Source organism: Bos grunniens, chromosome X, assembly GCF_055505025.1.
Source record: "Bos grunniens cultivar Pamir isolate PY7600 chromosome X, Bosgru_T2T1.0, whole genome shotgun sequence".
Classification (NCBI taxonomy): Eukaryota; Metazoa; Chordata; class Mammalia; order Artiodactyla; family Bovidae; genus Bos; species Bos grunniens.
The window spans coordinates 138,203,960-138,231,156 of record NC_141194.1 but is presented as its reverse complement, the minus strand read 5'-3'; the positions used below and the strand labels follow the sequence as shown (position 1 = coordinate 138,231,156).

At 34.4% G+C, this 27,197-nt stretch overlaps 1 protein-coding gene across 8 annotated transcripts in view; it reads left to right on the top strand.

The window, feature by feature from the left end:
• STAG2 (STAG2 cohesin complex component) overlaps positions 1 to 27,197 on the top strand; it is a 141,720-nt gene that overhangs the window by 87,868 nt on the left and 26,655 nt on the right. For all 8 annotated transcript variants that reach the window (XM_086388163.1, XM_086388158.1, XM_086388165.1 and 5 more), the window contains 13 exons: positions 2,319 to 2,426; positions 3,276 to 3,387; positions 12,040 to 12,157; positions 12,574 to 12,677; positions 13,643 to 13,735; positions 13,876 to 13,965; positions 14,553 to 14,756; positions 16,855 to 16,925; positions 17,251 to 17,338; positions 17,431 to 17,511; positions 19,328 to 19,420; positions 21,428 to 21,602; positions 25,621 to 25,760. In XM_086388163.1, coding sequence (XP_086244289.1) covers positions 2,319 to 2,426; positions 3,276 to 3,387; positions 12,040 to 12,157; positions 12,574 to 12,677; positions 13,643 to 13,735; positions 13,876 to 13,965; positions 14,553 to 14,756; positions 16,855 to 16,925; positions 17,251 to 17,338; positions 17,431 to 17,511; positions 19,328 to 19,420; positions 21,428 to 21,602; positions 25,621 to 25,760 — 1,477 coding nt within the window. The remainder of the gene's footprint in view (positions 1 to 2,318; positions 2,427 to 3,275; positions 3,388 to 12,039; positions 12,158 to 12,573; positions 12,678 to 13,642; positions 13,736 to 13,875; positions 13,966 to 14,552; positions 14,757 to 16,854; positions 16,926 to 17,250; positions 17,339 to 17,430; positions 17,512 to 19,327; positions 19,421 to 21,427; positions 21,603 to 25,620; positions 25,761 to 27,197) is intronic.

Below are 27,197 nucleotides of genomic sequence, written 5' to 3'. Positions count from 1 at the left end.
CAGTAAAAAGAACAGAAACCCAGTAGTAAAAGAGTCAAAAGTTAGGGACCATGTCACTGACACAAAAGAAAATAAAAAATTAAACATGCAAAAAGATTATTGGTCATACTTAGAGACATGTATATTAAAATGAGACTTTTTTAACCTACTTTTTTACAAAGATTAATGTGTTTGGTAATACACTAGTTGCATAAAGCTATGTAGAAACAAACCCATAAACTTTATTGATGGGACTATAAATTGGGATAGCCTCTTTGGGGAAAGCTGTGAAAGTGAAGTCTCTCAGTTGTGTCTGACTCTTTGCGTCCCCATGGACTGTAGCCTACAGTCCATGGAATTTTCCAGGCAAGAGTACTGGAGTGGGTTGCCATTTCCTTCTCCAGGGGATATTCCTGACACAGGGATTGCACCCGGGTCTCCCGCATTGCAGGTAGACACTTAACCATCTGAGCCACCTGGGAAGCCCTGGTGAAAAAAGCTTGGTGGTATCCAAAATTTAAAATGTTCTCAGTCTCTAACATAGTACTGTTTGTAATAGGATATTGGAAATATTCTAGATGATATCAATAGAGGAAGAATTAAGTTAATATATAACAGCTAATACAAGCTCCTTATAGGGGTTATCTCATTTACTGCAGTAGTCCTGTGTGAGGAGTGTGGTTGTCAACCCCATTTATATGAAATGGACTACATTGCAGTTATTACAAAGAAGGTAGCTCTACCTCCTAATTTAAATTCGTAGGTTGAGATTAACACTGTTACATATAAAATAGATAATCCATAAGGACCTACTGTATAGCACAGGGAACTTTGCTCAGTACTCGGTAATAACCTTTATGGGAAAAAGAATCTGAAAAACAATAAATATGTGTGTATGTATAACTAAATCATGTTGCTGCACACTTGAAACTAATGTAACATACATAGTAAATCAACTATATTCCAATATGAAATAAAAATTAAAAGTCAAAAAAAAAAGGTAGCTCTATATACACTGACGTTTTCTGAGAATTCATTTAACTGGGGGGATTTTGAGCAGTCTTAACCATTGCATTTTTCTTTGGGTTTATAAAACTGTCCTGAATTAAATAAGAAAATAGTAGTACTCTACCTAATTTCTATAGCTTCTCCCCTCTTCCTCTGTAATACCATGTGGACCCCTTTTTTTGTTGATTCAGCCATGTATATACCTAATAACTGAAACTTTCAGGGACATTCCTTATGCGTTAAAATTAGTGAAATATCTCAAATTTGGTGTAGTTTGATTTGAGTCAATATGTGTGTGTATTTATTTATGTGTAGTTATAAAGCAGCAAAAAGCATATTAGGGGGAAAGAGGCCAGAACTTCAAACACAGGGTCTTGGTTTAGAAAACCCAGCAAGGTTTACCCTGGGATTCTGTGGTTGATGGGCCTAATAATGACTTTGATTTACCAAGATTTGTTAGGTTTACTTTCTTCTCTTAAAGTAAGATCAATAAAACAAGCACTATATTTTAGTGAGTTTTTTTTAATGATAAATTGTAATTAAACATCTTTGGCACTTAAATTTTATTATTTGGAAAAATTCTTTTGCATTGTTTTATATGATGTTTAGTACATGGTGAATGAAGTATTATTCTTCATCACTGTGAGGTAACTGGGGTGTTAGTATATTTTAACGTTGTAAAATTGTGTCCTTAATATTACCATGAAATACATGGAAAGTGTTTTCTTTGATTATTAACTAAGCTCCAAGTGGTTCAAATGGTAAAGAATCGGCCTGCCAATGTAGGAGACAGAGGCAGGACACGCCAGTTCGATCCCTGGGTTGGGAAGATCCCCTAGAGGAAGAAATGGCAACCCACTCCAGTATTCTTGCCTGGAGAATCCCATGGACAGAGCAGCCTGGTGGGCTGCAGTCCATGAGATTTCAGAGTCGAACATGACTGAGGACACATGCACACACTGAGCGTGCCACTACTTTATTTTCTATGTTAGTTTATATTATTTTGTCTTCATTTCCCTTTAGCACACTTGTTGCATGGTTATTTCTCTTAGTATCTATTTCTTTATGCCCGATATTCACTCTAATTTTAGGTCTGATCTTGGGTGTTCACAAAATACTCAGCTCTTTTGTCAGAGGATGCTTTTACTAATAGATGATAATCAAGTAAGGTTGATTTCTTCTTGAAACAACTTCTTAATGACCTGTTTTTTAAAACACAAGTTTAGGAGTGAAAATGTACTATTTTTTAATGTATGAGTATGAATTTTTGTACTAGTAAACTTAAAATTACAGCATTGTTTTGAAAACTGCTATTGCTTATTTGTTTTCAGGAGTAGTGAAGAAGTTCTTACTGCAGAAGATTGTGAAAATGTCTATCATCTGGTTTATTCAGCTCATCGGCCAGTAGCAGTAGCAGCTGGAGAATTTCTGTACAAAAAGTAAATCTGCATTTCTGTTGTTCATTTTCTAAAGTCACTTAACGGCAGTAATTTATTGTGTTATAAAATATATATAAATATGACTTATTAATAATTTATTCAGTACAGGTCTTAAGCCTATTTTTATGTATTTTTGCATATAATAAAAGTACTTTGATAACAGTTTGATGTAAGAACCACAAGAATCCTTTAGTCTCTTCATTTATATTGCTGTTTAACACTTCAGATTAGCTAGTAGCAGTGTGAATATCTGATCACCAAAAATATTCAGCAGCTATCATGTAGTGGTTTTAAAGAAAATGGAAACATATGGACTAAACTATATTTTTGTAAGATTTTATTAAAATGCTCATTTGAGGTGACACGTTTATTAAGAGTACATGATACGAAGTATTTATGCTATAATTTTTTATTCATTGTTATCCAGTGATAACTTTTTTGTTGTTTATAAGAATGACCATGATATCCATAGAAAAAGGCCACTAAGTTCAGACTTTGGGATAATTGTACAGGAAGGACAGGAGGAAAAGAAATGTCATTTTTAAGGAGAAGAATATTTACATTTATGTGCATAAATGGTATAGGTTAGCTATTGTGATACTTTTGTAAAAAGAAATGATTGCATAACATGCAGTAAGATTTTCAAAAAGAAATCATTCAGAAACATTTAGAAGTACCATCAAGTGTGAAATGGAAAAGGTTTACTTGGGTATAATGTTGGACAGTACTGTACCTACCCAGCTCCAATTTATTCCTCTGTTAGTTGCTTAAAGATGGAATCCAGACAGGTTTTTAAAATTTCTTAATTAAGAAATATTTTGTTTTAAAAGTATTTTGCATTGATCTTAGGCTCTTCAGTCGTCGAGATCCAGAGGAGGATGGAATGATGAAAAGAAGGGGACGACAGGGTCCAAATGCCAACCTTGTTAAGACATTGGTTTTTTTCTTTCTGGAAAGTGAGGTTAGTTGATGTTGTTCATTTTATACTTCCGGTTGGAACAATTCGGAGATGGGGTTAAAATGATGTAAATCTTAAAATCTTCCAAATATCACAGTAAGTGTTGGATAACATAGAGTTATACCAATTTATGTTAGTAAGATACTCAAATAATATGATTTATATGTAATGCTAAGAGCATAAATTTTGGAGCTAGAAAGACCTGATTACCAATTTGACTTCTCTACTTCATATTTATATAACCTTGATTCGGTTACTTAACCTTTCTTAAGCCCATTTTCCTTCTAAATGTGTGGATAACAATTTCTTAGACAACAGTGAGATAACCCATATAAAACTATTAGCACAGATCTAGCATTTTGTTAGTTCTCAATATTTGGTACCTGTGATGATGATTGTTGTTTTCTAGTATAGAGAAATACAGTTGGTTTTTGCATATTGCAGTTTTGCTAAATTCACTTTTAACGTAAGTTTTTATTAAAATTCTTAGGGTTTTCTGTAATATGCAATCAAGTCATTTGCAAGTAGTGATAATTTTACTTTTTCTTTTCCTACATTCTTGCCATTAGTTTCCCCAGCCTTATTGTACTGGCTAGGACATTTAGTAGAATGTTGAATAGAAGTGGTGAGAGAGGATAGATTTGGATTGTTCCTGATCTTAAGGGAAAAGCATCCAGTATTTCAGCATTAATTATGTTGTTAGTTACAGGTGTTGTGTAGCTGCTTATTATATTGAGGATGTTTCCTCCTACCCCTTCTTTTGCTGAGAAGTTTTTTTTTTAATTTTATTGAAACATAATTGATTCAGCAAAGTGAATCAGTTTATATACAGTGATACACATACATACTTTCCACATTTTTTTCATTATGGTTTATCAAAGGATATTAAATATACTTCCCTGTGCTGTACTAGAACTTTCTTTATTACCCCTCTTATATATAATGGCTTGCATCTGCTAATCCCAAGCACCAATTTCTTTTCTTCCCCACCTCTTCTCTGCCTTGGCAACCACAAATCTATTCTCTATGTCTGTAAGTCTGTTTTTGTTTTGTAGATTTGTTTGTATCATATTTTAGATTCTACATGTAAGTGATACCATGTGGTATTTGTCTTTTTCTTTCTGACTTTGCTTAGTATGCTAATCTCTAGGTCCATCCATGTTGTTGCAAATGGCATTATTTTATTATCTTAACAACCAAACTGCTAGGGAAGTCCCTATATCACATCTTCCATTCATGTGTTGATGGACATTTAATTTGTTTCCATATCTTGCTAATTGAAAATAGTGCTGCTATGAACATAGGGGTGCATGTGTCTTTTCAAATTATAGTTTTCTCTGGATATATGCCCAGGAGTGGGATTGCTGAATTATATGGCAACTCTGTTTTTAGTTTTTTGAGGAATCTCCATACTGTTTTCCATATTGACTGCACCAACAGTGTAGGAGGGTTCCCTTTTCTCCACATCCTTTCAGCCTTTTATTATTTGTAGACATGGCCATTCTGACCAGTGTGAGGTGGTGCCTCATTGTAGTTTTGATTTGCATTTCTCAAATAATTAGCAATGATAAGCTTCTTTTCATGTGCCTATTGGCCACCTGTGTGTTTTTGGAGAAATATCTGTTTAGGTCTTCTGTCCATTTTTTGATTAGATTGTTTGTTTTTTTGATATTGAGTTGTATGAGTTGTTTGTATATTCTGTCAATTAAGCCCTTGTCCATCACATTGTTTGCAAATGTTTTCTCCCAGTTATTAGGTCATATTTTCATTTTGCTTATGCTTTCGTTTGCTGTGCAAAAGCTTATTAGTTTGAATAGGTTGCATTTCTTTATTTTTGTATTTCTTTGCCTTGAGAGAGTGACCTAAGAACACATTGCTATGATTTATGTCAGAGAATGTTTTCTTCTGGGAGTTTTATGTTGTCCTGCCTTATATTTAAGTCTTTAAGCCATTTTGAGTTTATTTCTGTGTGTGGTAAAGAGGGTGTGTTCTAGCTTCTTTGGTTTACTTGAGGCTGTCAAGCTTTCCCAACACCACTTGCTAAAGAGACTGTCTTTTTTCCATTGTATATTCTATTCTCATTTGTCAAAGATTGATTGTCCATAAGTGTGTGGTTGGTTTCAGTTTATTGATTTTTTTGAGAGTGTTTTCTCCATGTTCATGCAATGTGTTGGTATGTGTGTGTATTTTAAAGTATAATGTCTTTGATGGGTTTTGGTATCATGGTAATGCTTGTCTCCTAAAATGTGTTGGATAGCTGTAAGGCCCTTTCACACACTGAATAGAAATGATTTACTTACATAGTGAATTGATAAAGTGAAAGTGAAGTCACTCAGTCGTGTCCGACTTTGCGACCCCATGGACTGTAGCCTATCAGGCTCCTCCTTCCATGGGATTTTCTAGGCAAGAGTACTGGAGTCGATTGCCATTTCCTTCTCCCAGGAATCTTCCCGACCCAGGGATCGAACCCAGGTCTCCCGCATTGTAGGCAGATGCTTTTACCATCTGAGCCACCAGGGAAGTCAGTGAATTGATAAGTAATCATGTATTTTATGTTTTACATAATAATTACCACTCCCATTATGTTACAATATATTTGTAGTGTATTTTATAACTGACAGTAGTTCACTTATGTAATACAATTGCCAACCCCCCACCTCAGCGCAGATTCAGCCAACAGGGGATTCAACCAATAGTGGATTGAAAATATTTTTTTTAAAATTCCAGAAGTTTGAAAAAGCCAAACTTGAATTTGCCATGCACTGTCAACTGTTGGAGAAGGCAGTGGCACCCCACTCCAGTACTCTTGCCTGAAAAATCCCATGGACGGAGGACCTGGTAGGCTGCAGTCCATGGTGTCGCGAAGAGTCAGACACGACTGAGCGACTTCACTTTCACTTTGCACTTTCATGCATTAGAGAAGGAAATGGCAACCCGCTCCAGTGTTCTTGCCTGGAGAATCCCAGGGACGGGGGAGCCTGGTGGGCTGTCGTCTGTGGGGTCGCACACAGTCGGACATGACTGAAGCGACGCAGCAGAAGCAGTCAACTATTCACATAGTATTTGCATTGTATTACGTATTGTAAGTTATCTAGAGTTGATTTAAAGTGTATGAAAGGATGAGAGTAGGTTATGTGTAAATACTATACCATTTTATATCATTGGACTTCCTTTGTGGCTCAGCTGGTAAAGAATGTGCCTGCAATGCAGGAGACCTGGGTTTGATCCTTGGGTTGGGAAGATCCCCTGGAGAAGGGAACGGTTACCCACTCCAGTATTCTGGCCTGGAGAATTCTGGCCTGTCCGCAAAGAGGCGGACACGACTGAGTGACTTTCACTTTCACTTCAGTTTATACCATTAACTTGAGCATCCTTGGAAAATCTATGTGTGGTCTTGGAACTAGTCCCCCTCAGATACCAAGTTCTGTGGAACTGTATATATCGTTATTTTATCAGTGGCTCAGTCACATTATTGGAAATGTAAAAGACAACAATTTTGTGAAACAGGCAACATAGAAAATAATACAACTAGCAGTTATTAGTAAGGTCACAAGCAAGAATTTAAGTCAAGAACTTTCATTCAGTATAGCTCAGTATACCCAAGGTCATCTAACTTAGTTAAATGATTATATCCAGGTGATAATCCCCTGGTTGTACATCATGGAGCATTTAATCTTTATCTAAAGCTTGACTGCTGATACAAGCTTTAGAAACAAAATTAGAGTGTCCTTTTAACAACTTAATTAAATTTTTAGTAATATAACAACAAGGAACTATCTCAGAAGTGAAGAACAAAACTAGGATTTAATGTTCAGTGAAACATAAACATTTTTCATTGTGAGGGCATTAACCCTGCAGTCAGGGAATGCTTTATCCCATCAAATAAAAATGAGGTTTGTCAGGGAGCCAGGAAAAGCCAAGTGGCAGTCTTGGATTTCCCATAGCCCTGACTGTTTGATTTACAGCTGTTGCTTACCCATTTTAAATTCCCCTATTTAGGAGTAGACTATTTGCCATGTTTTAAGGGCATCAGGATAGCAGTAGTTTGACAGGGAGGGGTTAATTTTGTAGAAGCAGAAGAAGCTTTATCTACATGTACCATAATCTTCATAGAGAATGCTTGTTTACTTTACCAAAATAACAAAAGGTTTTAAAAACAAATATAAATCACTTAAAGGCAAAGAAATTCACAATCTTGTCAAAAGCCATATTCTAAGCAAACTTTGTTCTCTTAACAAAGAGAGAAAACCAAATACCAGTTTGGTACCAGCTTACTGTTAATAACAAAATTTGTTTGTAATATTAGAAAAGTCTTTTCCATAAATTTTGAAGAAGCAGCAGTATTCTTTCAAAGGCATCGGAGTGAAACCATTGAAGGCATGTTTAAAATCTGATTGTATTGCAGTTGACAAAGCAATCTGGTCATTGACAACATTTTATCAGGACATATCATATCTTTATGAATTCCACATAATTTCAGGATATCTATATTAGTAATATCAACCATACAGTATAACCTCAGAAGATTTACCACCCCTCCAACAGTATTTCCCATGTAATTTAACATGTCAAATGAACCCAGGTATTTTAATACCTCTCTTTGAGATGTCTCACGGGCCCTCTGAAGCATCCTAAAGCCAGCTAGAGGTCAAAAGAACTTCTTTAGAATTTAATTTTAGTAAGTTTTGCCAAAAATATCAACAGGATTTATAACCATTAGATAGTATATAGGTCATTGGTAAACAACCAAAGTTAGCACAAGATTAGCCAAAAGTTAAAAAAAGAGTTCAAAGGTAAACATAGAACAGATCACTCCAGAGGTAAAGAATCTTAAAATCCATTATCAAAGGCAGTTCAACATCTCAAGAAAACTTGTATTACGTGCAAAACTCTTTTCTTGGGGTCCACTTTCCATAAAGCCTCTCTTTTTTTCTTAATCACTTTGTTTTTTTTTTAGAAACAGCCACCTGTAAGTCAGACCTACTTTCTTTTTTCTTAATAAAATGCAATTTCATTTCTCATACCTTTTTTCTTTCTTTTTTTTTTTTTTTTCATTTTTAACCTAACTTATTTTCCCTAAGAGACCATGAACTGCCCTTAATATTAGCATTCTGTAGATTGGTGAACATAAGTACCAGTTTTAATTTCTAAAAGCATTTGCTTTCTTATAGACAACATCTCAGGATGGCACCAAACATATTCATTAACAGTCTAAAATCTCTTTAGTTTCTCTGTAAAAGGAAGTTAGTGTTCAATAATTAAAGTTTCAAAATTTTATTTTATTTGGAAATGAATTGAAGTGAATTTTGGAAAAATTTCAATAAATGTTTATCACTTAGTTTAGCACAAGCATAGAAATTCAAGTTACCCCTATCTGGAGAAACTATTTTAGACAGCCGTTCCTTAAGTGTAATTATTCTTAATAGAGTTTATCTAAAAGCTCTTGTTCCATTTCTGTTTTTCTTTTATTTAAAAAGTTTCTTCACTCGAGTTACTTTCCTTGTTGACAAATTTAGCTTGCATTAAACCTAGGCATGATAAAAGTATTACACAATGTTGATGACTCAGACATGTCTTAATTAGATTTACAAACAAGCATTAATATTAGATATTTAATATTGAATATGTCGCAGCTCACGTGAAGCTGAAATTCATTTAGGTTAATTTCTCTTGTAATTGTTTGATTTGTAAGCGCTTACTTTTCTTTAAGCCAGTTGAATTAGAGCTCATTTACAAATTAACCTCATATTATCCAAAAACAAAGACACACACTGAGACATAGATAAATCCAGACAGACAGACAGAGGATCTCATAGTTTTCCACTTGAGATTTAAAATGTCTCCTTGACTCCTTTCTCTCTTTTCCTTTATTTATTTATTTTTTTTTATCTTGGCTTGAAATTTCCATTTGCCCAAAGCTGAGGTCTCAGGCAAATTGGGCTCTGTATTTCAAGGACATGCCAAAGGTTGTGTGCCGTCCTAAATTGCTTCTGTCCTCTCAAACTCTTTGTGACGCCATGGACTGTAGCCCACCAGGGCTCCAATTGTAAGTTAAATTCCTCTGCCCAGGGAAATCCTTGAGGGGATCTTCCAAACCCAGGGATTGAACCCATGTCTCTTGCATGTCCTGTCATTAGCAGACAGATTCTTTACCACTAGTACCATCTGGAAAGCCCAGGCAAAGGTTAACTTCAAGCTTTTTTCTAGGCAGGCCTTTGTAAAAAGCTGCTGCTGCTGCTGCTAAGTTGCTTCAGTCGTGTCCGACTCTGTGCGACCCCATAGACGGCAGCCCACCAGGCTTCCCCGTCCCTGGGATTCTCCAGACAAGAACACTGGAGTGGGTTGCCATTTCCTTCTCCAGTGCATCAAAGTGAAAAGTGAAAGTTAAGTCGCTCAGTCGTGTCCGACTCTGGCGACCCCATGGACTGCAGCCTACCAGGCTCCTCTGTCCATAGGATTTTCTAGCAAAAGTACTGGAGTGGGGTGCCATTGCCTTCTCCATGTAAAAAGCTAGCTCTTTTTAATTGCATATGTAAGAGGAACTGGTTTTGCAGTTGCAAAGGAAAAAAAAAATCATTTTAACCAGTTTTCTCCAGAGTGTAAAGAATACCATGGCCATCCTGTGCCAAAAAAGTCATCTTGCCTTTCTGTTCAGTTCAGTTGAGACCGACTCTTTTGACCCCATGGACTATAGCACTCCAGGCCTCCCTGTCCATCACCAACTCCCCAAGTTTACTCAAACTCAACTCATGTCCATCGAGTCGGTGATGCCATCCAACCATCTCATCCTCTGTCGTCCCCTTCTCGTCCTGCCCTCAATCTTTCCCAGCATCACAGTCTTTTCCAGTGAGTCAGTTCTTTACATCAGGTGGCCAAAGTATTGGAGTTTCAGCTTCAGTATCAGTCCTTCCAATGAATATTCAGAACTGATTTCCTTTAGGATGAACTGGTTGGATCTCCTTGCAGTCCAAGGAATTCTCAAAGAGTCTTCTTCATCACAACAGTTCAAAAGCATCAATACTTTGGCCCTCAGCTTTCTTTATAGTCCAACTATACATGACCACTGGAAAAACCATAGCCTTGACCAGATGGACCTTTGTTGGCAAAGTAATATCTCTGCTTTTGAATACGCTATCTAGGTTGGTCATAACTTTCCTTCCAAGGAGTTAGCGTCTTTTAATTTCATGGCTGCAATCACCATCTGCAGTAATTTTGGAACCCCAAAAAATAAAGTCTGACACTGTTTCCACTGTTTCCTCATCTATTTCCCGTGAAGTGATGGGACCAGATGCCATGATCTTAGTTTTTTGCATTTTGAGCTCTAAGCCAACTTTTTCACTCTCCTGTTTCACTTTCATCAAGAGGCTCCTTAGTTCTTCTTCGCTTTCTGCCATAAGGGTGGTGTCATCTGCATATCTGAGGTTATTGATATTTCTCCTGGCAATCTTTTGTTTCTGTAGCCATAGTTTTATAGCTAAAATATTGACCAAGTAGTACTCAAGTTGACTCTGAACAGGGCAGGAAAAAAAAATTTGCTGAAGTGCAGAAGGAGTGGAAGAAGTTGGGCTTTCCCTTCCCCCACTGATAGATAGGAAATGTTAGAAGGGGATTAGCTGATGGAGAGGGAGACAGGCAGATGGAGGGGTGTAAGGCAGCAACAGGACAAAGAAAGGAGAAAGAAGGGAGTGGGGGACACTGGGAGAGCCGACTTAAACAGTGATTTATTTGATCAACTAAAATATAATTTTGGCATTGTAACATGGACAGTCCTCAAAAATCACATAATTCTTTTTCCAATTATGTCTAACTTCTTGTTAGATAATTTTAAGTTAAATTCATGTACCTTAAGTTAGGGAGAGGACCATCCAGGCTTTCACCTAGCACAGCACATTCTTAACCTTTCTCAATCAGCACAAACCGCAAAATTTAAGGTTCCAATTCTCACACAGTTCAGTGAATCCCATTCACTAGGTAACGAGCAATAAGGTGAATCTTCCAATCTGGGAATAAAAACTTCATCAACCTTAATCTCTTTTTTCTCTTAAAGAGTGGCATTTTGTCTCACAAATCCTGCTCACAGCACCAATTAATGTTTTGCAGAAAGTTTACACTTTCAGGTTCAAAGGATTTGTTAACAAAATAAGTCACTCTTTATATACAAATAAATAATACAGGTATTTATGAAAGAATGATCTAGCTTACTTTCAATATACTAACATTAAAAGAAAAGAGAAATAGAGCAGAAAGTACATCACCAAATTGGGTTTTGACCAACATTCAGACTTAAATAGCGCTCGAAAGTCCTGTGTCATAGCACATCTGTAGTCCCAATTGGGAAAGGGTCCCAGGGAGTGCATCCACTCCGTGGGTGAGACTTCAAACGGGATGACTCTTTTGAGTCAGGTAATAACTAAATGCATGCATATAGTCTCTTCAAAAACAATTTTCATATTAATGATTATCATGAGAAATGGTAATACCTAACAGTGTTTACTTACACTTAGCAAGCTAAGGCAATTCTTCTCTTTCCTTTCTTCTCCTTGACATTAAAAAACATTGTTGTTTGAGTTTGTGTATGGTGCCAACAAAGCTTGCATTCTTTTGATTAAGGCTAGTATATTTGTCTAAGAGCACATTGTTCTTTTTAAATTTTAGTTACATGAGCATGCAGCATACCTTGTGGATAGCATGTGGGACTGTGCTACTGAGCTGCTGAAAGACTGGGAATGTATGAATAGCTTGTTGCTGGAGGAGCCACTTAGTGGAGAGGAAGGTAAGGATGTTTAATTATGGTGTTTTTGTTGTCTAGGTAATTTTGAAAACAGATTTTACTTATTCCGTTTTAGCATTAAAATAGTTGATTCAAAGTCTTTGGATAATTTTGTTTTCATACACATGGATATTAGAAAGGTATAGTTCCTGTCAATATTTATGATGTTTTATTGTATTTTATTTATTTTTTTGCATCTGTTCATATTTTCATTTCTCAAATTGTGGACTGGTGGTTTACAGATTTATAATATTTAGTAAGTTTTAACTTGTTCTGATCCTTTTTGTGATATAGTAATAAGATTTTCTTTAGTACATTAGGTCAGATTCTGTCACAGGCACAAGAACTGTTATGTAATGATTATAAATGGCGTATAGAGAAAAAAATAGGTTAACTCTTTCTGATTATTTTTTTCCCAGCGCTAACAGACAGACAAGAGAGTGCTCTGATTGAAATAATGCTTTGTACCATTAGACAAGCTGCTGAATGTCATCCTCCTGTGGGGAGAGGGACAGGAAAAAGGGTACGCCAACATATTTTCAGTGTTCTAAATTATATGTCTCTTTTTTAATAACTTTTTTTAAGTTCTTATTTGTAGGTATATAATCAAATTTTTGAATCTTAAATTTTATTTTTTAGGTGATCTTTGCTTATAAACATGTTAGAAGTAAATTTTAAAGCATTAGCAGTTTGGGAAGTCTGCATTCCTTCTGTAAGATTCTTTGTTAGTTTACTACAGTGATTGTCAGTCCCTGTAAAGATTGCTTGCTGTGCATCATTTTAGAATGGTATATTTGTCCGTTGTGATTTATTTACAGATTTACTTTCTTTTAATAAAAGTAAGAGCATCATTCATTAAAATGGGGGAAATTTCTGTTTCCTGGGACTCAATTTTAATGCATTATTTCAAAGTTCACATGTATTGTAGACCAACAGTTGCACAGGCTTTCAAACTTTGTGAAGCACAAAAATAATTTTTATATTGTGACCTAGTACACATCTGTATATGTGTTTTTGTATGTAACTGAAGCAGTTATATAAGTTACAATATTGCAACGTATGTGATGCATTCAGTTCTCTTTTTTGTTGTTGTTGTTCTTCTTCTTTAATTACTAGTAGTTAATTATATTGAATTCATAACCCATGGATCATGGCACAACTTACAGTTGACTGAAATCCTACTCACTTCCATGACTATATAAACTAATAAACTGTATTTCCTAGCTGCTTTTCTTTTCATCCAAAGTTAGGGTAGGTTAGTCTAATTTGGTATTGATTTTGTCTCTAGAACTATTCAAAGTTTTTTAAAAAAATAATGTGCAGGCTATTCTCTTTGTTACTTCTGGGTTTCAAGTTTTATAGTAGAAATTTTTGTATCCATCATTTAAAATGTCATTTATTACTTGCTTTGAATATTTAAACTTGAGCACCTAACAGTGTTAATGGGCTTATTAATAAATACTTGGAAACTTTGTTGTGTTTCCTTAGGTGCTTACAGCAAAGGAGAAGAAGACCCAGTTGGATGACAGGACAAAAATCACTGAACTTTTTGCTGTGGCCCTTCCTCAGTTATTAGCTAAGGTAAATTTGTGTCGGTATCAAGATTGTTGTTAAGAAATTACAGGTTTTGTTTGGAAATGCCATACAGAATTTTCTACTTATCATAATATTTCCTTACCATAATTGTGATGTTTTTGACATGATTTTTTTTTATTTCAAAGTACTCTATAGATGCTGAAAAGGTGACTAACTTGTTGCAGTTGCCACAGTACTTTGATTTGGAAATATATACCACTGGACGATTAGAAAAGGTAGGGTGTTTCAGTGTATAATAAACCTTTAAGAAAAATTGTTAATATAGTTCATCCCATCATATTGCTTGTTTATATTTTTTGAAATATGTTTTTATAGCATTTAATATAAAGGAAGCCTATATATTGTATGCCTTACATATTTTAGATAAGTTGTATTTAGAGAATGGCACTAATGAGGTTTCCCTTTGATTCATGTTGATAGCAATACCCTCCTTCCTAGACATTATGTTACTATGTCACTGACCATTTATGGAGATTGGAGGTGGGTAACTGGATAAGAACAATTGCAAAATGAAACAGCTAATATTCATTGAATGCATTTACTATGTTCCAGGAACATATATATTTATATGTATTAACATCTTACCAAAGCCCTGTGAGATAGATAATATTATTCCTGTTGAAGTAGGGGAAATAAGTTTGGGTCGATGAGTGCATTTTTTTACTTGACTAGAAAAACTTAAAATGTGTGTCCTACTGTTGTAAAGTTACTGTATTTGAAGCTTTTCATCCCAGTTGTGCAGTCATTTTATGCCTGTCATCATACATGCCTTAGTTTTAATGAAGAAACTTTGATTTTGCAGCATTTGGATGCCTTATTACGACAGATCCGGAATATTGTAGAGAAGCACACAGATACAGATGTTTTGGAAGCGTGTTCTAAAACTTACCATGCACTCTGTAATGAAGAGTTCACAATTTTCAACAGAGTAGATATTTCAAGAAGTCAACTGATAGATGAGTTGGCAGATAAATTTAACCGGCTTCTTGAAGATTTTCTGCAAGAGGTATGTATTACAAGTATTTTGTCAGTTGTCCCCCACTGTGGCCCCACCCACCCCTACCCTCTCCATAACCAGGTCAGTCACAGTCTTGGTGGTAGTCCTTAGTAGTATGTTGAAAAGACATTCAGACTTTCTGTTCTATGATTTTGTTTTTTCTCCACCAAGAGAGGGAGGTGGCAAGAATCTGTAACTTAAGAGATGGTGAAAGCAAAATTAACACCTTTCCTTTTTTTTTAATTTAAAGAAATGATCTGGAAAGTTTCCAGGGTTTAGTTTAACCAGGAGGCTGTTAGGGAACAGGGGACAGAAAAGTTGAGCAAGATTGTTTCCATGTAATTTGAAAAATTGGGTTATTTCTTAATGGTTTGGAAGTTGATTTATTTATGATCTTTGATATTATAAAGCCTTGAAAAATTACAGCAACTGTTCATTTTGGTGTTTCATTGTTCAGTTCTATTTCCAAAGAGGCTTAAGCACGATATTCAAATACACTTGTATTTATATTGTGGTTTTTATCTTTTCTGGAAAGGTATACTCAACAGTTTAGTTGATTTGCATAAAGTAAAAACTCATGATTCTCAGATTATTGCATTTAGGTTTTTCCACATCACTTTTGTCATAAATGCTGCGAAAATGATACAGACTATTGTAATGTCCAGTTACTTTGTTTAACAATTAGTTCGTAAACTTTCTTATTTCTCTGTGTAACATTTCATACTTACTAAGTTTTGCTTAATTGGAAGTTTGTGTAAATATTTTGATGTACAATGATTACATTTTCAGTTAAAAATTTTAATGACTACCCTTGGCTGGATATAATTCTTTTTTTAAAAAAAAAGGTTTACATTGGAATGTAGCCGGTTAACAATGATGTGTTAGTTTTAGGTGGACAAAAAAGAGACTTAGGCATACGTATACATGTTTTCATTCTCCCTCTAAACTCCTCTCCCATCCATGCTGCCACATAACATTGAGCAGAGTTCCATGTGCTATCCAGTAGAACCTATACAGTTAGCCATTTTAAATATAGCAGTGTGTACCTGTCCATCCCAAACTCCCTACCTAGCCTTTCCCTCCATCCTTCTCCCACCTGGTAATCATAAGTTTGTTCTTTAGGTCTGTTTCTGTTTTGTAAGTAAGTTCATTTGTATCATTTCTTTTAAGATTCTGCACATAAGGGATGTCATGTATTTCTCCTTCTCTCTGACTGACTTTACTCAGCATGACAATCTCTAGGTCCATCCATGTTGCTGTAAATGGCATTACTTCATTCTTTTTAATGGCTGAGTAATATTCCATTGTATATATGTACCACATCTTCTTTATCCATTCCTCTGTCTGATGGACATTTAGGTTGCTTCTGTGTCTTGACTACTGTTAACAGTGCTGCAACGAACATTGGGGTGCATATATCCTTTTGGACTGTGTTTTTTTCTGGGTACCTTCCCAGGAGTGGGATTGCTGGATCACATGATAGCTCTACTTTTAGTTTTTTTAGGAACCTTCTTACTGTTCTCCATAGTGGCTATACCAGGTTTCATCCCACAAAGAGTTCCCACAAAGATTTCCTTCCCCACACCCTCTTCAGCATTTATTGTTTATAGATTTTTTGATGGTAGCCATTTTGACTGAGGTGAAATGATACCTCATTATAGTTTTGATTTGCATAATAATTAACAATGTTGAGAGTCTTTTCATGTGCCTCTTGGCCATCTGTATGTCTTCTTTGGAGAAATGTCTATTTAGTTCTTCTGCCTGTTTTTTGATTCAGTTGTTTGTTTTGATGATGTTAAACATCATGAGCTGTTTGTAATTTTGGAGACTAACTCCTTGTTGATCACATTATTTGCAACTATTTTCTCCAGTCTGTGGGTGGTGTTTTGTTTATTGTTTTTTTTGCTATGCAAAAGCTTTTGAGTTTAAATAGGTCTCCTTTGTTTATTTTTGTTTTTATTTTCATTATTCTGGGAGATGGGTCGAAAAAGATATTACTGTGATCTTTTATGTTTTTCTTTTTAGGGTGGTATCATAAATGTAATAGCTTAAGATTTTTCACTTTTGTAATTAGTAATGTTTAATATGGTATAATTAACATTTATAGGGCGAAGAACCTGATGAAGATGATGCATATCAGGTATTGTCAACATTGAAGCGAATCACTGCTTTTCATAAGTAAGTTGAATCTTAAAGTTTCTGATTTTTTAAAACTATCAAAATCAGAACCAACTTACATGTTTTGGGATTATAATAATGTCATAATTTTTCCTGGGTTTCTTGTGCTTTTGGGAAAAAAGTGTTTGGAGTCATACTTTGAATATGAGAAACAAAAAAAAATTTCAACTAATACACTTTTTTAAAGTACACATTTTTTTGTTCTTGTGGGTACATGTTAGGAAGTTTACTGTATTTTACTTTAACAGTATTCTGTTAGCAGTCAAGTCCAGAACAGATGTGATTAAGCTTAAATTTTTAATATAACTTAATTCTTTTTTTACAGTGCCCATGATCTTTCAAAATGGGATTTGTTTGCTTGTAATTACAAACTATTGAAAACCGGAATTGAAAATGGAGACATGCCTGAACAGGTTTTTATTTATTTACAAGTTATATATTTCACTTTGAGAATGAAAATATGTGATTTTTAAAATTTAATTGTGTTCTTTTTGTTCCTTTATAGATTGTTATTCACGCACTGCAGTGTACTCACTATGTAATCCTTTGGCAGCTTGCAAAGATAACTGAAAGTAGCTCTACAAAGGTTAGTGGTGTTTCAGTGGTGTCTTTAGTAAATATTACTCAGTTTTCAGCAAACTTAAACATAAGACTGATTATTTCAATAAAGTCTTGCTTATCTTCTATTTAGGCATGTATACTTTTAAAAATAATTATTTGTAGTTTGATATGTATTCCATGAAAGAACATTTAACATGTGTTTAGAGAATGGTTTTAAAATAAAAAGTCACATTTGTAGGTGCCATAATTTATGGATTTCCGCATCATTCTCAAAAGTTCTGGATGCATGAAGAACTGATTTTGTAAATCATGACCAAGAACCTTCAAAACATACAGACACAGCTATTGGGTTCCATAAGTTACTTATTACAAGCTACCTGTCCCTAGATCTTATACCTTGGTATTGTTTGGGGATCATCTTATTCACACTCGGATCTCTCTACTGATGTTCCAAATTCATAAAAAATCACTTTGTGGTTGAGTGCAGTGTGCTAGCTACTAGGTCATAGAACTTTCAACATTTTATCCATAATTGTAATCATTGAAGTGTTTAGTAATTGAACTAAAGAGTACTTTTTCATTTGTAAATTAGAAACTTAAACATCGTACTTGTTGCAGTAGATGTTGCCTTAAATATTATTTGAGCACATTTTTGTAAACATTAAGTGATTTCTGTAAGATGTAGAATTAGTTGTTTGTAGTTATTTTCCTCAAGAAGGAATCCTCTCGATAAGTTTGTTTTACATAAAATCACAGAATAACTTTAGAATTTTTTTGAGCTTTTTAAGTACATGATGCTGTTACATCTACAGATGGATATTTGCCTCTTGCAAAAAACAATATAGTACTGTTAAAATAGTGTACTTTTTGTCAGACCCTCAAAAACTTTATTTAATTCAATATCAAACTTGTAGTAGGTCCAGTGACTATGTATTAGCAGATATGATTGCTCACCTAAATCAAAAGCATTGATTTAAAAATTAACATGGGAAAAAGGTAATACGTTTAGGAGAGGGGACAAAAAGGTAAAAATGAAGGTTATTATATGCAAAACTATTATGCTGAACTTGGTTGAGTTTTCTTTACCAAAGCGATCTCCAAGTTAAATCTGTTATTTTAACTTGTCTATTACATACACTGAATGTGTACTGATATTTTGTCGTTTGGCATTCAGTATCAGGCGATGGGCAAAGGTAATGCCTCAAATAAATTAGTGTGAATGATCTTTATAGAGTATTTTTCTATTTTAAATTAATTTGCAAATATCTATAAAAAGAAAAAAACTTATTTAAAAAAATCTAGAAAAAGATTCATCCTTTTAGTGTAGGTTTACTAGAGACTTATGTTGTTCTTGTTTTCCTTAAGTGGAGTAATACCATGAAACTAATTTTTGTTAGGCCTCTCTCTGTTTTTAAAAGCACAGTCAGTATCCTACAAATGAAAGATACTGTCCCTTTTTTTAAAATCATTTAATTTATTCCATTCATCACTTGGCCAGCCATCAAATTGCAAAGCAAGGATGGAGCGTAAATCCTGTTAAACATTCTGAAGCAGTGGATTTATATGGATAGCCATATATAGTCATATGTTTTTTCTCATTCTAAAGATCATTTAGGATTTTATCCATTAATATACTTGGTATTTTTAAGGTACAATTTGTTGAGATTTTAAAAGTGGTTTTTGTTTTCCTTTTTGATAAATGCTAAGGAAGAATTTAAATCTAATGTAAAAAGTTAGCACAATTAAGTATGTGATGATCTTTATGTAATTTAAAATATCTTAAATACTGAATGAGTTTTTAATACAATATTTTAAAATGTTATTGTTACATTTTTTTCAAGGAGGACTTGCTGCGTTTAAAGAAACAGATGAGGGTATTCTGTCAAATATGTCAGCATTACCTGACCAATGTGAATACTACTGTTAAAGAACAGGTTAGTAACTACTATAGATAGCAATCTTTTGTAAGCAACCCTGAACAAATATTTGAACTAATATAGAAAATTTGAGTAATACTAAAATTGGGCAAACTAGAAATATCTTGTATTTATCTGTGTATATCCCATGCTCAAAAATAGATTAAGTAATATTAAGTCCATTTGGAGCATTATCGATTAGTCTTATATTGCAGTCATTCTGTATTACTGTTTCTTTATGCCACACTTGGTCAACAAACCCATATATACAAAGTAGGTGTATGCAGTTATGTAAGTTATTCCTGAAAGCAACAGGTATGGCAAGTCTGCCTCAGGGAGGGAAAGGTCCATCTGGTTTTGTTATCTCTGAGAATATTATCAGATCTTGGCATTCCTGCCTGTCCTGATTGTGTGAAGTTATTTTTCTTATGTGGACTTTGTCTGAAATAAACATTTTAATCACTTCCCTGTCTTCAAAGTGTTACCTTCCCACCTCATATGCCCTCTTAATTCCATTCCTGCCAACTTTCTCATTCTGAAAATGCATTGTTACCTGGTGCCATGGGTAGTTTTCCCATCTGTAAAATTAATTCTGATCCTGGGACCGAGAGCCTATTTAGTTTTGAACTGTGACAATAAAGGACTTGGGACTTTAATTTTCTTTTCTACAATTCTGATAAGAGGTACAGAATTTCAGAAGGTATCAATAGTGAAATTATTTTATAGTTAAAATCTTATAATAGGATTTTAATGAAGTATATCTGTGTGTGTGTGTACATGTAGGCGCACTCAGTTGCTCAGTCATAACTGATTCTCTGCAACGCCATGGACTGTAGCCCACCAGGGTCCTCTGTCCATGGGATTTTCCAGGCAAGAGTACTAGAGGGGATTGCCATTTCCTCCTCCAGGGCATCTTCCCAACCCAGGGATCGAACCTGTGTCTCCTGCATTGGCAGGCGGATTCTTTACCACTGCATCACCTGGGAAGCCCTTTTAATGAAGTATACACTGATCCAAACCTAATACGTGAAATATTACTTGATATATTTTCATAGGCCACCAAGAAATTCAGCTTAATATTCCTTATTTCACATAGTTCCTTATGGGTTATTGTGTGTAATCTCCTTTATATATAATCAGTTTTTTAAGACTTGGAGATTACCTATTTGGTTATTAAATAACCTGTGTATTATTAGTCTTCCTAACAGCCTCCAGGGATATGTCCTGGTTAGCTCACAAGACCTGCCAGTTCACCTAATTAGTAATGTCACCATGCTTATGACTTTGTATACTTACTGTGTATGTTGCAAAAATTTGTAAACTCAAATAACCTGATCAGTATAAATTATTTCTGTAGTAATAAAATGAGCGGAAGAGACCAAGAGACAAAAGCATAAGAGAAAAAAAATAAATGTGGTTAGTTCCAAAAAAGGCAAAGCTATTATTAAGATCTGCTTTGCCTGGTGGTGAATAGTTTGCAGGCCCATACTTGGTTATTATGTGTTTTCTACTTAATCACCATACATACTGACAATAAGATTTTGTGATCTCTCTTCTAAGAGATCTTCTAGGAGATATTCATCTTCTTGGCTTAAGTGTTTTTCTTCCATAGAAGAGAAGAATGGTATCAAGTTTATACATTAATTCATATTTGAGAATGTATATCATGAGACATTGTGGTTTAGTGTGGGATTTGGAGTCAGAAGATATGCAGTTGACTTCTGACTGCATATTTTGATGATACTAACATATTGTACAAATCACTTAAAAGTTACTGAAAATTAAAAAGAATATTTGTGAAATTACCTTGCATTTAGTAGATCACAGTGCAAATACCAGTAGTTATTGCTGCAAAAATTTCACTCTTATAGTCTTAGGAAAGTCTTAATAGCCATTGCTTTACTGAGTTTCAAATGCAGAGAGTTGGATTTTATTTCCATGTTAAATATGTAAGTTATTTGTGGCAGTTTGTGAAAAACTTCGGTTTATGGCATGCTATCCCCCCCCCTTTTTTTTTTATAATAGGCCTTCACTATTCTATGTGATATTTTGATGATCTTCAGCCATCAGATTATGTCAGGAGGGCGTGACATGTTAGAGCCATTAGTTTACACCCCTGATTCTTCATTGCAGTCTGAGTTGCTCAGCTTTATTCTGGATCATGTCTTCATTGAACAGGATGATGACAATAACAGTGCAGGTAATTTTATTGCCATCTTTTTGTTAAATTTGTATATCTACCATAAATCAAATTTAGCAACAGTGTAAAATGTTATACTACTATTTCATATTTTATTCTTAAACATGAAAGGCAGGTACATTTTCCAGTGCATTTTTGTATTCATTCCTTGTAACATAAAGACAATGAAATATAATTTCTCACTAGTTGTGAGTTTGTTTTTCTAATTTGTAGCTACCTACAGAACTGTATGAGTTAATTACATTGTGCAAAGTGACTAGTGTAGTGCCTGGGCATGTAGGTAGGTAATCAATAAAATTTACTTCACTTTCCCCTTAATCATTAGTAATGCCAGTATTCAAGTAACTAGAGCAGAAAAAAAATGTTAAAGTGACATTTTTGTTGTATACTTTCATAGCATCGTCTTTCCGTTAAAGTGTGGGGCAATACAGAATGTCACAGGTAAACAGTCAGAAGAGCCTCGGCGTTGTTACTCTTTGTACTCTGATTGCATACACGGATGCCTTACTTGGGCTTCTGTCATAGCTCAGTTGGTAAAGAATCTGCCTGCGGTTCAGGAGATCGGGGTTTGTTTCCTGGGTGGGGAATATCCCCTGGAGAAGGAAATGGCAACCCACTCCAGTATTCTTACCTGGAGAATCCCTTGGACAGAGGAGCCTGGTGGGCTACAGTCTGTGGGGTCGCAAGAGTTGGACATGACTTGGTGACTAAACCACCACCACCACCATGCCTTACTTGAACAAGAAATTGTGGAAAAACATAACATTTGGTGACTTCTTTCTGGGTTTGTTTTTAATTTGACATTAAGCCCGAAGGATATATAACATCAATATTTTGTTCTCAAGAATCACAAACTTAACTCGAACAGGATTGAGAAATCAAAATAGGCAAAACAGATAATCAAAAATCCACGTACTAAAGTTTATATACTTAGAATTTTCCACTGTTCACTTCCAGCTCTTGGTTTAGTTATACTTTATTTTTGACATTAATTTGATATTTATTAGTCAGCAGGCAGTATACTAAGATGCTGTGAATTTTTTAAAAAAATGAGATGTAGTCTTTTAAGAATTCAAGTAGAAAAGACATTTCTAAAAGCAAATTATTATTATGTAACTTGATAAGTAGTAGAGACATGTACAAAATGTTATGGACATTTAGAGAAAGTTCTTACTGTTCTGTCAGAGTCAAAACACCCCTGAAACAGGCTAACATCTGCAATGGATCCTAAAAGATGAGTTGGAGTTTTTAAAACTTCTATCAATAAACATATATTCCAAACACTGATATAAAATCAGTTTTTGTCTATGACCCTTTTGTTAGTTGCAGACTACCTCAAATTCATTTAGACCGTAGGGAACAGGAATGAGAATAACCTTGCCAATACTCCTGAATTTTCTGGAGATTCCTGGAATTATACTCTGCTTTACCTCCTTGGCCTGTGTTTTTCTATTTACACTTTAAAAATGAAATATATTCTAGTTCTATGGAAAAGAATAAAATATAACACATTTATATAGACCAACCACCAGCATTTGTTAGATTTTTGCCTTGTTTCAGATTTGTTTTTTAAAGCAATAAAGCATAGATAAAAAAAGAAGCCCTTTTTTGTATCCCTCCCCAATCCCATTATTGTTTTTCCCTAGAAATAACTGCTATCTTGAATTTGGTGTTTATTGTGCCTCTGCATTTTACTTCTATTTTACCAGGAGTTTATGTGTCTTTTAAGAATATATAGTTTATTTTCTGTTGCTAGCTTCCACATAAATGGTATCGTGTTGAGCATTTAATTTACATCTTGATTTTTTGAATTAACATCATTTTTGAAATTTATCAGTGTGGACATGTGGTTATAGTTTATTCATCCTGACTGCTGAATATTGTGTGATATGAATTAACCACATGTTATCCATTTTCATATTGATGAACATCTAGTTTTTTTCTATTTTTTCCTCTATTATAAATAATATTGCAAAAATGTTCTTATAATTATCTCCTGAGCACATGTGCAGATGCTTTTCTAGTGTACAGGCATACCTCCTTTTATTGCACTTTCGTAGATAATGTGTAGTTTTACAAATTGAAGGCTTGTGACAACTTTGCATCAGGTAAGTCTGTGAATGCCATTTTTCCAACAACATTTGTTCACTTCATGTTTCTATGTCATATTTTGGCAATTTTTGCACATTTCAAATTTTTCCATTATTTATCATGGTGATTTGTGATTAGTGATCTTTGTTGTTACTATTGCAGTTTACATGAAAGCTTATATGATGATCAGCATTTTTTAGCAATGAAATGTTTTTAAATTAAGGTACATACATGTTTTAGACATAATGCTATTACATACTTAGTAAGACTTAGTATAGTATAAACATAACTTTTATATGAACTGGGAAACCAAAAAATTCAGGTGACTCATCTTAGTGTGGTATTCACTTCATGGTGGTCTCATCAAACCTGCAGTATCTCTGAGGTGTGCTTGTGTATACCTGAGTGGAAGTGCTAGAGTATATAGTCTATGTGCATTTTAAACTGTACCACATGTTGCGAAATTATTCTCCAAAGTAGTTTTATTCTTTTATCCTCCCACCAGCAACATATGATCGTTTCCATTGCTTTTCATACCATCTAACCCCAGATATTGTAGACCCATGGTTATTTGATTTGTTAGCCCACATCAGATTAGAAGGGGAGGGTAAAATAGGGATGCTTCTAGAGGCTCTGACAACATACAATAATGGCAACTGACATCTATGAAAGGCCCAGTGTGTTAGATACTTCTCTAACATTCTTTAATCCCTACAGGAGAAAAAAGTAGCTAATTTTCAATAAGAAGTGAAGAAAACTTTGAAAAGGACTCAAAAAAAACCCTCTTAATATCTAAGTAACTTAGTCTGTAGGGTAACTTAGTCTGTAGGGGGAGTAAGTCTTATATCCCTCCAGTTCTTGAGAGCAGTACCAAACAATGATTGGAACAATATTGTATAGAAATCCGTTTATAATCACAGAGTCATTAAGAAAAAGTTAGCTTGTATGTTCAATGTACTCTTTAAAGAGAATAAACAGTACATTTTAGGTTTCTAAGAAAATGACTTTGGCATTCTGGAATAGGCAATTTTCATAACAGAAACTTTTTGGATGGTCTGTCTTAAATTCCTAGTCTCAACATTTGGTTTTTATTTATGAGCAGTTATCAAGGATTATCAGAGACAGGGTGAAGTAAATACTTTCTTAGAAAGAGTTCTTGTTTTATACACAATATTTTTGATATAAGTAATTTCATTTATAAAATTTGTCAAGAGGAAAATTCTTTGCATAGCTTTTTATGTAAAAGGCATCATCACAATTTTATTTACAGGATCAAATTGAAAATCCTTTGGCAGTACTTGGCGGCTGTAGTCTGGCTTTCTCAACTATGAATTTGGAAATAATTTTATCCCTTTGATAATTAAATATCAAGATCTCACATAATTAATCAGAGGAGAAGTATGTGAAGTTCCCTTAAAAAGAATGATTTCTCGGCCAGTCTAACTGAATATCTGTAATATGTATGAAGGAAGTATCTGTCAATGGAAGTTGGGCTCTAGGTGAGGTGGGGTCATCTTTAGAAGGGATAGGACAATTTCTAAGGTTGTCTGCCCCTAGGGAAGAAAAACCTTACCCAACAGATAGTGAATATGCAGGTCTCATTGTCAAACTATCCTATTAGGGAAGTAGATCAATGGGTTAGACATGCTTCTATGTTAGGCAAAGCTTAGCCTGACTTCGCTAAGCATCAGTTCCTTTGACTCAGTCCACTTGTTCCTGTTCCATGCTCATCAAACAGCCTTCTGATTTGACATCAAAAATTTTTTTCTATTGGAATAAATGGGCTGGTCATTCATGACGATATTGACTGGTTATAATTCTTATTTAATTTTTTTTCTTTATTTTTCACATTCTCCAAAATAAAAATAGTTATTTATTTATATATATCTATACAGATGGCTTAATGTTTGAAACTTTTTTCCCTCAGATGGTCAGCAGGAGGATGAAGCCAGTAAAATTGAAGCTCTGCACAAAAGGAGAAATTTACTTGCAGCATTTTGTAAGCTAATTGTATATACTGTGGTGGAGATGAATACAGCTGCAGATATCTTCAAGCAGTATATGAAGGTAAAATTGAAAAGTGGATAACAAGATATTTTTATATTGCTTTTATGTTTGGTTACCATTGAAATTTTTAATAGTTAAGTTACTTTTGTAGTGTAAAAGAAATCTCTTAAAATATTTAACATTTTCAGTAACATTTTCTCATACCTCCACTCTATCAATGGACATTTTGGGTTTATTGAGTTCATTTGTGTTTGGAATATTGCAAACAGCTAGTCTTAGATTAACTGTCATTAATAGAAATTGCATTTGTGATTTAATTTAAAACAACAGAATAGTGTCACTCCCCTGCTTGATGTAACATAAAAAATGTTTTAGGAGAATTAGATAATATAGTTTCAACTTGGTTACTATGCAGCTTGTGACCTTGAGTAACTCACTACCTTTTGTATCCTGCCTTTCTTTATCTGTTGCACTGTGATAGTTAAAGTTTCTTAAGCCCTGAAAATCTGCTTAGATTCATAGTAGGTTATTCACAAGCATCATAAATATATGTGAGATTCTTTAACTTTTAAGTAGTAGTAGAAAGGATATTACTGATTGTACTAACAGAACGTGACTAAATACGGCATGGTCATTTTCCTGTAATCCTTTTTCAAGTAAAATCTAATTATAAATGTAAAATTTTTAAGCCTTTGATTTTACAGAATAAAATATGTAATACATTTATCAAAACCCAGTTAATTCTTCTTTGGAATAGTTTCCTATGTGATAGAAGTATTAGTAACTTTGAAATAATAGAATAGAATAATACATATTAGAAGCATTCAAATAACTTTGAAACTTATTTGGCATGATACTTGTTAGATTTTTTTTTTAAACTGGTGGTTTTTGAAGTCACTTTGCAAGTTTTAAACTTTTAGACATAGGTATTCTAGATTAAAGTCAATTTTGTTAGTCATGTAGGGGCGTGGTTATCCTGTTATCTCTGGTAGTTATGTAAAATCTTAAATAAGAAAAAAATCATGTGCAGTGTGTGATTTAAATGCCACATACAGTAACTTTGGGGATTCCCTGGTGGCTTAGACAATAGAGTCTGGTCTGCCTGTAATGCAGGAGACCCGGATTCAATCCCTGGATCGGGAAGATCCCCGGGAGAAGGAAATGGCAACCCACTCCAGTATTCTTGCCTGGAAAATCTCATGGATGGAGGAGCCTGGCAGGCTACAGTCCATGGGGTCGCAAAGAGTCGGACACGACTGAGCAACTTCACTTCACAGTAACTTTTCTTTTAAATGTTAACAGACTGTTAGTTTCTATATGGAAATTAATAAATTTGGAAACTGCTCATGAAATACATGCCGTTAGCAATGAATAAGTTATGAAAGTAACTATGATAATATTCATTGACTTAATATTAGGTTGGTGAAAAAGTAATTGTGGATTTGGACCATGAATTTTAACTCATTATAACTAGGCTCAAACATATATTAATCAAAA